This window comes from Phaethon aethereus (genome assembly GCF_964289735.1).
Source record: "Phaethon aethereus genome assembly, chromosome: 18".
NCBI lineage: Eukaryota > Metazoa > Chordata > Aves > Phaethontiformes > Phaethontidae > Phaethon > Phaethon aethereus.
The window spans coordinates 8,959,857-8,971,062 of record NC_138594.1 but is presented as its reverse complement, the minus strand read 5'-3'; the positions used below and the strand labels follow the sequence as shown (position 1 = coordinate 8,971,062).

General features: G+C 42.3%; 1 protein-coding gene across 1 annotated transcript in view; it reads right to left on the bottom strand.

The window, feature by feature from the left end:
• Positions 1 to 5,381: 5,381 nt before the first annotated feature.
• The window catches only part of HLF (HLF transcription factor, PAR bZIP family member), a gene marked incomplete at its 5' end in the record, with an annotated part of 34,024 nt that continues 28,199 nt past the window's right edge, over positions 5,382 to 11,206 (bottom strand). Inside the window, 2 exons of the mRNA XM_082008206.1 lie at positions 5,382 to 6,346; positions 10,031 to 10,251. Coding sequence (XP_081864332.1) covers positions 6,131 to 6,346; positions 10,031 to 10,251 — 437 coding nt within the window. The 3' untranslated portion in view covers positions 5,382 to 6,130. The remainder of the gene's footprint in view (positions 6,347 to 10,030; positions 10,252 to 11,206) is intronic.

Here is an 11,206-nt window from a genome sequence, read left to right as displayed (position 1 = left end):
TCGTTGGTTACTCGGGAGGAGACCAAGACCCTTGTTGCCACAACCCCATTTCAGATAGTTGTAGAGAGCAATAAGGTCTCCTCTCAGCCTCCTTTTCTCCAGGCTGAACAACCCCAGTTCCCTCAGCCGCTCCTCAGAAGACTTGTGCTCCAGACCCCTCCCCAGCTCCGTTGCCCTTCTCTGGACACGCTCCAGCACCCCAACATCCTTCTTGTAGTGAGGGGCCCAACACTGAACACAGGATTCAAGGTGCGGCCTCACCAGTGCCGAGTACAGGGGCACGATCCCTGCCCTGCTCCTGCTGGCCACACTATTCCTGATACAGGCCAGGACGCTGTTGGCCTTCTTGGCCACCTGGGCACACTGCCGGCTCATGTTCAGCCGGCTGTCAACCAGCACCCCCAGGTCCCTTTCCGCCGGGCTGCTCTCCAGCCACTCCTCCCCAAGCCTGTAGCGTTGCATGGGGTTGTTGTGGCCGAAGTGCAGGACCCTGCACTTGGCCTTATTAAACCTCATACAGTTGGCCTCTGCCCATCGATCCAGCCTGTCCAGATCCCTCTGCAGAGCCCTCCTACCCTCCAGCAGATCAACACTCCCACCCAACTTGGTGTCATCTGCAAACTTACTGAGGGAGCACTCGATCCCCTCATCCAGATCATCAATAAAGCCGGATTTAACGCCGTTCACCACAACTCTCTGGGCTCGGCCATCCAGCCAGTTCCTCACCCAGTGAAGAGTAAACCCGTCTAAGCCACGAGCCGCCAGTTTCTCCAGGAGAATGCTGTGGGAGACGCTGTCAAAGGCTTTACTAAAGTCCAGGTAGACAACATCCACAGCTTTTCCCACATCCACTAGGCGGGTCACCTGGTCATAGAAGCAGATCAGGTTGGTCAAGCAGGACCTGCCTTTCACGAACCCATGCTGGCTGGGCCTGATCCCTCGGTTGTCCTGCAGATGCCCTGTGAGCACTCTCAAGATGAACCGCTCCATCATCTTCCCTGGTACCGAGGTTACCATGGGATAACATAAATATTAAAAGCAGACCTTTATATCAATTAAATCTATTATATATATACACATAGTATAAAACAACTTTTTAAAAATAAATTCCTGATAAATATGCAGTATGAAAGCATAATTATTAAACTTCTGTATGGATAGATACAGAGAGAGCAAGGGAGGGTGAAAGAGCATGAGTGCGTGTCTCTGCACGGGTGTACACACATTGCCTATGTGTATATTGTCATAGAAATACTTTGTGCATAATAAATAACATATAGATTAAAACCAGCCCTTTAGATCAATGAACTCTGCATCTATATACAGATACATGTACAGGTATTTTAATGACTAACTTACTTGTATAGCTAGCAGTAAGTTAACATGTATTACATACAGACTCTATATGTAAAAGCACGTAGTGTATCTGTTATATAAAAATATTAAATGTAATGGAAATTAAATTTAATGCATTATTTTGTATAATAGAGTGAAGAAATAGTCCTTATAATGCAGGTTTTTTATGGTTCCATTACTGTCTCTGCACTGTATATTAATAACTGCTCACATCTCATGATAAAGTGTATATGAAGCATGTATATATATGTATATATGTAAATGTGAAATATAGCTTGCACTGTATCATTTTAATACTTGTATGTTATTACAGATAAAAAGAAGTAAAATATTAAAATAGAAAATAGTACTGAATATACTACACTTAGACACGTATTACCTAACCCGAATACACGTTTGCTCTGGCAATGGGTTAACCCCACAGCTGCCGATGTCGCTGGGGGCCCGGCGGCGGCTGGGGCAGCTTGGGGGGCATTTGCACCCCCAGTTCCCTGGGGCCAACCCCCGGTGGGACGCAGCCCGGCCGGATGCTACGGGCACTCGCGGACCAGCGTCGGGGGGAAATAAAAACACACCCTCCCAAAAGCCCCGTGCCCAACCCCTGGTACACCAAAGCAAGCACAGAGGTGAGAGAAGAGAAATTTAGAAGTTTATTAAACATTAAGAATAACAGACAAAAAAAAAAAAAAAAAAATTTGGGCCGAACAGCATACAGGATGCAATCCATTTCATGTCATACAGTTAATTTGATCTCATTTGTTAAACTTGTATTTAAACAGATGCTGTCTTGTGGTGTTGCCAGAAATACGATGGTTGATCACTTTTAAGTTTTAATATTTTTTTTTCCTTCACATAAAAAACAAAAATAAACTGCACGTCTCTATTGTAAATTACATGCAAAAACAGCTTTAAAGCAATAATTGGGGCTATTACAAACCCACAGAGGCAAGACACCCAAACACGAGGGCTCTGAGCTCATCCCGCTTGCACTGGCAGTTACGCAGCGTAGGTGCGCGGGTCTGCGTCGGCACAACCGAGGAAATCCCACCACGCTCCGGTGTCCCTTCATTTTGAATTTCTTGCTTTTGTGGATTCAAGTCAGAACGCTATTTCCATGGTGCTAGGTTTAGTGACTTTAGCACCGTTCAAAAAAGAAAGAAACTAACACACATCCCCCCCGCCCGCCATGGGCTTTCCCAGGGAAAGCCCCCAGGTGCTCATATTCACAAATACATCTCAAATGCTATTTATTTTTAGAGGGCATTCTTTTTTAAAAAGAAAAAATTCACTTCTAGGTTTCAGCAAAAACAAAACAAAACAAAAAGACAGACAAGCATTTTACCAATGCTTGTGGTTTAACAGAGGTCAGTGAATTATTTAGACACGCTATTAATTATTCTGCAAATATATATATTTATATTTTTATAAAATTACAATTTCATATACCTACAAGCTCCTTCACGAGCAACGAAGTCATCAGAGGTGTGACGAGCCCAAGTAAGCTGTCCTTGGGAACTGAAAATGAGCTAAACTTTCATTTATTTATCTTTTATTGTTATTTTGGGGAGACAACCTGGTTACAGAACCTGGCTACAGAACCTGTTTTTTTCCCCCCAAGTTTTAGCCCACGTATTTTGCCTTTTTTTTCTTTCCCTCTCTTTTTTTTTAAAAGGGTGAGCTTTTCAGAGGAGCCAGGTCACCGGCTCCCACAGTAAGTGGTGAGTACCCAAGTCCCACAGGCTCCTCTCAAAGTCCTCCCCCCCAAAAAAGAGAAGACGCCTGCGCCGCGCCCGGTGCCCCGGCTGAGGCCGAGCAGCCCTTCCCGCTCCCTCCAGCGCTTCCAGTCCCCCGAGCTGCACGCTTGCCTGCGCCCTCCCGCGCGGCAGGACGGGGCGAGGAGGCATCTGAGCAGCTTTGGGGCTGCTGGACGAGCTAGCTGCTGGTAACCTCTGTGCTCCGCTGTGGCCGTGACAATAAATCTGTGATATCCAGCCTACAAAAACTACCATCTCGCACCCCTTCCCTGCCCAAAAGAAACAAAAGAATTATCTGTAATTTTTTTTCCAAGCTGCCTTTTACATTTTAAAGAAAACTTTGTGGTCACAATGCAACCCACCGATGGCCCTAGCTAGGGGCATACCAGCTGATCTCATACGCACCATTCCTGCTGTTCACGCGTCACCCCAGTAATAATCATCATGAGGACAATTAGCTGTTGCAATTTGCTGTGTTGCTGCTAAAAGTGTATCCACAGCAGCGGCTGGCTGAGCCCTGCCACGGTCATGCTTCTTCCAAAGAAAAAAATGAAGTTTATTTCATAGTGGCTATAGCAGATACACTGACTTTTGCCAAACGCTGTCAGTCTCATCCACCCATGCATCCAGTGCTTATACTGACCTTTAGAAAATAGCTTACTATGCTTTCAACTTTGCTGCAGCACATGGAAATTCAATTTGCCAAATAAATGGTCCACAGGCAAGTACTGCACGTTAAGGGACGCTGACAAGTTGGGTACGTTTGAGGAAAAACACTGAAAAAATGCCATTGATGTGAGGATATTGTTAATGCTGCACAAAATGTTGAGTCCTTTGTAACAATCTCCTGAAGCATTAATAATGATTTAATGGAATGAATCACCTTTTTATTTGAAAAGAATGTCAAAACACTTAGAAAACTGTGAGCAAGACATGTAGCACCATATTTTCCTCACATGTTAATAACCGTATGCAGTACGTACAACTGTATACATGAACAGAGCTATTGATGCACCAAATTTCAGCTGGAAACAGATTCTAGCAGCAGCAGCAGATTAGAAATGACTATGAGTTTTTTTTGTGTTACATATTATTTTTCTGCCTTTACAAAATATTGTACTGTCCAATCAATAGTTGACTAAAATCCATGTTGCGCTTTGTCCCTATTAAACAGTTTCTTTATGTGTTCCTGAAGGAAAATAACAAAGTCTCTCTTTTTCAGTAATATGGAACATCTTGGAAAGCCATATTACTTCCATAAAAATTTAATTTAAAGCATAGAACATGCCTGTGTGTCAGTGGTAGGCTTAAAATATTAAAGATTTTAAAAAATAAAAACAACAACCAACAAACCCCTAAGCATTTCCTTTCTGTACAATAATGGAGAATATATATCTTTGCTATGTATTTTAAACATGGAATAGCTTTTACTTTTTGCTATATATATGTTTTCAAAATACATTGTCAGTATTTGTACTTGAAAAATACTGTACAAAACGAACATACTATAATTATTCTGTATAAACTTTATACATTTTATAATATCTATTCTTTTGGTCTATAGTAAACACTTTGATTGATTGGATTAACCACAGTATATGACAACACCATCCCCTTCTGAAATACACCAGTGTCTCTTACATTCATTTTTCAGAAGTCCACTTTATATTAGAACATACGTGTTCAAAAGCAAATAGAGAGTTTGAAACAATGAAGTTCAGAACCATCAGTTCATACCACACTCAGAACAACAATCACTAGGAAAAATGGGCTTTGCAAACCAGTGACGACTTCTAACTGAGTAAAAGTGATTTTTAAAACAGCAAGATATAATCCACAGAAAATATATTACAGAACATGAGAAAAAACAGCTGAATTTAGGTATTTATTTAAATTTTAATCACAAAATGGGACTCGAAGAAATGCATTACTAACTGAAAACAGAAAAGCCCCTCTGATTTCGACATCGGATCTGATTTGATACTATTAATTTTGCTCTCGTTTCAACTAATTATCCTGCTTCTTAAACATGCGCTCCCTATAGCAGGGATACAATTAGCATGCTCACGTTAATGTGTCTTTTACTTTTTAACTTCTTGTTAAAGACATTAAAACTCCTGTTGGGTAGGGACACCATCCTACGTCCACTAGGAACATCCGGGCAGCATGCGCGCTAGCGTACAATAGGATTATTGCTTCAGGTACAGACAGTGCAAAGTACACACTCTGTGGTCTATCGATAGTACTCCTACCTACCTGGGGTCTGTGGAAAGAAAAGGAACCTTAATAGCTATAGAGAAGCCATTATGAGACCTATAATGAGTATAGCTAACTCAGTCTAACAGCACTTTAAATCTGAAGACAATTATCACCAAAACTTAAAATACAACAAAAGCAATCTATAAATTAATATTCCTGCAGTGTAGTACTAAATTATTATTTGTGCACTTTATTAGCATGTTAACTTTTCTGATTAGACATACTTAAACAATAGCTTGTTACTCTCGAAAAAACTGAGATCTACTTTTTTTCTTTTTTCTTTTTTTTTCCTTTTTTTATAATTTATACTGGGATCTTTCCAAGTAAATCAGGAGGATGGAACTGGTTACAATAACATAAAACCCCTAATCTGAAGCAGCACTGAAAAAATATAATAAAAAGCTTACTATGGCGGTTCTCAACAGTCCAGGTAAAAATGTGGCACCCTTTGAAGAGGGCTTCATAAAAATGGGAAGTGCTGAGATGCGTGCGCACGCACACACACACGCACACACACACACATATACAGACGTGTGAACACACACGTGCACACATACGCAGGTACACGCATACGCAAACAAAAAAAAACCAACGTAAGTCAGTTTTGTTTCTGCTTCCGGTAAAGTGCTGAAGACAGAAAGGTTGGTTTGGGTGTGGTGCTATCAAACAGGAAACACATTGTCCATCTATTCAAATGCCAACCCGCAACAAAAAGAAAGAAAAAAGAAAAAAGAAAAAAACCCCGCTCCCCCCCCTTGAATTTACAGAGGGCCGTGTCGAGCTTCGTACTTTGCAAGAACGTTCTTGCATTTGCCCAGCTCCTTCCGTAAGTCGGCCACCTCTTGGCGGAGAGCCGAGTTCTCCTTCTCCAAAAACGAGGCGCGGATGGCAATCTGGTTCTCCTTCAGCCGGCGAGCATCCCTCGATCGCTTAGCAGCCATGTTGTTCTTTCTACGCCTTGCCCAGTATTTGTCATCCTGCTCATTAAACACAGAAAGAAACAAACAAGGTATTAGATTTCAGCAAACTGAGCAGCCACCAGGATGTGCTCTTAGCCACAGCCTCCAGGACCCCACCTGCAGTGCTGCGTCCACCTCTGGAGCTCTCAGCACAGGAAAGACAAGGACCTGTTGGAGAGGGTCCGGAGGAGGCCACCAAAATGCTCAGAGGGCTGGAACAGCTCTGCTGTGAGGACAGGCTGAGAGAACTGGGGTTGTTCAGCCTGGAGAAGAGAAGGCTCTGGGGAGACCTTACTGCAGCCTGCCAGGGCTTAAAGGGGTCTTATAACAAAGATGGAAACAGACTTTTTAGCAAGGCCTGTAGCGACAGGACACGGGGTAATGGTTTTAAACTAAAAGAGGGCAGATTTAGACTAGATAGAAAGAAGACATTTTTCACAATGATGGGTGTGAACCACTGGCCCAGGGTGGTGAACCACTGGCCCAGGTGGCCCAGAGAGGTGGTAGATGCCCCATCCCTGGAAACATCCCAGGTCAGGTTGGTCGGGGCTCTGAGCAACCTCATCTAGTTGGAGATGTCCCTGCCCATTGCAGAGGGGTTGGACTAGGTGACCTTTGAAGGTCTCTTTCAACATAAAGATTCTATGATTGAGGATGACTTAACTCCACAGATTTTGCTTGCCTGGCCTAGTGAGCCCTGACAGGGCCAGGTACTGCTGGGACAAAAATTACAGATTTACATGGCATAATCCATCCAGTGAGCACAGATGCCTGCGCATGTTTCTGTCAAAACGTTTACGCTAACCCCCTCACCCTCTTGACTGTGAATTCCTCCAAGGAAAAATGAAGCAATATTCCAGTGGTACAATTCATCTCACATCTACGCTGACCTAGTTAGCACATCCACCTTCACATGCGGTGACTCACTCTCTACTGGTTGCCGGAGCAGTTCTAATTACTTCTTGCATGTCCCTGTTCCTCTTCTTTGCCAGCCAACACCTGGATCACTCTCTATGTTGATTATCATCCACTTCATCTATTGTTCAGCTCTTTTTCTCTGATCAAAGCTCTTTCTCTACAGAGCCCCAAAGAGTTCCTGTTTGCACCCTAGAACAGCAAGTCACTGGAAGAGGATTCCTTGGCACAACAAGGATGGCTGCTCTGGTACCATCCGCAAAGAGATTAGTACAGTAGGCTTTGACTGTGGGGAAAAAAAAGCATTTTACCAGAAATAGGTCTACTACTCTGAAGTTTCATAAGCTAACACATTCCCAAAGTGTCATCCCTAAAGACTCGCCTCTAGGAGCTCACCTTACTGCATTGGTGCATCAATAACTCCAAAGTCACAACTTAATTTCACCTGATTTTTCCACTCTTCAAATGAAGTGGCCTTCAGTAAAATGGCAGTTTCAATGTTGTTTTGAAACTGCATTAAGTTCTAGAAATTTGGACCAACTCAGTAAAACAAAGTATGCAGAATCTCTCACGAAAAGTGAAATTCAGTCCCCTGCAGAGTAAGAGTGGGGCAGCCATTTAACCCTCAAATTGCCTGGACAAGTCATACAGCTCAAACTTCCCCTCCCAGAGTCATTACTCTATTTTTATATGCTTACATCTGCTTGTGTGGCTCTTGTTTCACCGAGCGTGGCAGCACAGCACCGTATCCACTACAAGGACCAGGAACCATCCGCTCCTACGTTACACTGAATAGACAAATACCCCACCACTCCTCTGCCTTTCAGCACGAAGCATGCCAGGTCTAATACCACTGCTCTGCATCTTCTTCGGCTGCTTGCAAAGCAAGAGCAAAACAACTGCTTAGACATGCTCTACAACTGCTTAATATTAGTTTAGCTTAACGAGGTGTGCAGCAATGTTGATTTGGAGCCAGTATATCTCTAAATTGCTCTTTACCTGTACCTAGATGGGACCCCCAAAAATCCTCTTAAAAACAAGCATGCAGCAAAAAGCTATGACCCAAATCTTGTTTATAATTTCCCATCTCATGCCACTCTATAAAAACCAGCTTTAAGCAATTTATTAGTGTGCCACCTAGGCTTCATCCATCTTTATTTTAACAAATTGCTATGGCAAATCCCTTAATCCAGGCCTGAAAGAGGTAAGGCTGGCATTTCAAAATCACATGCAACCCAGAGACGATTGACTGGTCTAATCTGCTTACCCTCCCCCAGAACTCAACAGCCGTTCCACATGCCAGGGCAGAAGCAGCAGCACTTGGGTCAAGCACTCTGAAATAAGTCAAGGGCAACTGATGTGATTATCTCGGGGAAATGAGAGACTGTGAACTTCTAGTTTGGTCTTAGGCTGAAAACTTATGTGCCCCACTGCTGCATGCGAGATACTGATATTTTCCACAGCATCTTTGGCAAAAGTTTGCACTGATGAATAAGGATACCTAGGAGGTATCACAAAATGATGAATGGCACTAAGGAGCAAACTCCAGCCTCCTTACACCCATGCAGCCATTTCTGTATCGAACACCACTCTTTAGACAGACCTCTCAGCACACTGCGATGCCAACAGAGCATCATTGGTAGCAAAATTTGCCCAGGTAAGTAAACGGTATGATGCAGATAAACCTTTCTAAACGAAAGCTGAGGATACTACAGACAAAGTGATAGCAACATACCACCTGAACACCACTGGAATTGTGATTTCTGTGCTTTTAACTTGCACAACAGTATCCTTAGAGATAAAAACAGCGAATAGCATCAGCTTCTTTCCCTAATGCCACCAATCTGGTGTAAACACATGGCATTCCAGTCTCTTTGCACATGCAGACAGGGATTCCCATTGACTCCAGCCGGCTTTCAGCCTGCGTGTTGGGGGGCAGTAGCAACAGTAGAATGAAATTCTGCACTGACTACCTCTGATAAAAAAAGATCCTCTTGGAAATCACATATTGGGAATAGAATTTTGCAAATAATGACAATTTTCACAGTTGTTTGATAAGTTGAATCAGTTGATCAATTTGTTCTGCTCTCTTCATGCGCTTTGCTCTTCACATCCCAGAAGCAGTGAGAGGCATAGAAAAGGGTGTTCTTTCTTTCTAAATATTGTATTATTATGGTATTAAGATATATTACTTTAATACATGTTAAATACTGTATTAAAATATACTTCTTGGCAGAATAATTTTATTCTGTTTTCCTACAACTAGATTAGATTCTTTCACCTAGATTAATAATGTTTACTATAGCGTTCCCATTCATTATTAAACATGGAGCTAAAGCAACTTCCAAACAAGACACAATATAACTTCATTCTGTCATTATCAGGGACCTCCATGGACCCTCTAAGAGAAGCATTCTTCCTTGAAGAATTCAGAGTCTATGCTGAAGAGACAGACAGGGGATGGAGGAAAAGGAAACATGATCAGACTGTTTCATAAGTGGGAAATATGGGACAAAGTAAGCTTGTCCAAGGTCAGGCAGGAAGTTTCTGGCATACAAAGGAAATGAATATCGATCTCATGAATTTCAACTGTTGCGTAACTAATAAGGGACATCCTCTCCTCAGTCTTACTCAGAACCATTAACAGTTTTATTCTCCAACAAAGTCAGATTTAGTTTGGCAGATTTACCTTACATGAGAAAACAGATTCATGCTCCAAACCTGTAACTCAAGAGAGTAACTGTCATAGAGTCTGTATGAACAAACTCGTCACCAGTCCCAATTTACCTTCAGGTCATCTGGAATGAAGACTTTGCGAGCTTTCTTAATCATTGGCTGTGGTTTCAGCTCTTCTTCAGAGAATTTGCGCTTACGAGGGTCAAACATCTCCTGGCCAGGAATACTGGAAAGAGCAAGATCTGCAGGGTCAGGTTCGTAGCCAACAGGAACTTGGATAGTCTCGGGATCAATGGGACTTGGTGTGTTTCGGTTTGCTGGCAAGATCTGACCTATAGAAATAAAGGATAAATTCAGCTATGTTAGAAGAAAATATGTGAATAATATCACTGAACATGGATTTTAGAAGATCTCTAAATACTTTACAAGCAATAATTATTTAAGCTTTCACTGTAAATTTTGTATCTCCTCTTGATTTATTTGTCCATTCTGTAGGGTGCATATTCAGATCCAGACATGCTCATGCCGTTATTTTCAGAACTGATTCCTAATTCTGGTTGCTAACCTTGGATGCCCACATAAGATCACTGAATCCAACACTGAGTTACACCATACTGCAGGCAGAAGACATATTGCTCCAACTCGCGTCACTTCATTAAAATCACATCCTCAGGAACAAATCATAAGTACTGTCATTTAGCTCTGATTTATCTAACACGGTGTGATCCTTCCCAGTTTTCTCACACACAGATTTCTTCCTATATACCTTTGAGGATACATTCAGTTTACAATCAGACAATGTACAGTACTTGCAACAGGACAACATCTCATGAAACTGTACTTGCAAGCTGTGCTGAAGCACACCAGTAAGGAGACTGCTATCTCCCATGAAATCCTGCCGGTGATATTCTAAAAGACAGTGAACAAAACTAGCAACAGGAAAGGCAACAAGGACTACTTAAAAATGCTCTGCAAAAATGAAAGGACACTTATTTATGCCACATCGCTCTTTTATGGTATATGAAATCTAATAAAAAGGAGCTTATCCCCGGAAAAGAATGATATCCCCCCCCCATTTTTCTACTCAAATCTTAGATATAGCCTTCAAGATCCTGCAGCATCAATGCAGGCACTATTCCCACGAAAAATCCAATTTAAAATCTCAACCGAAGGTTCCAAAAATAGGACCCTAAAGTCAGCTGCCTCAACATAGACAATCCCCAGGGGCAGAATTTTCAGAAGTTTTCACATGCCTCAGAAGTACAAGTCTCACAGACTTCAGAGGGA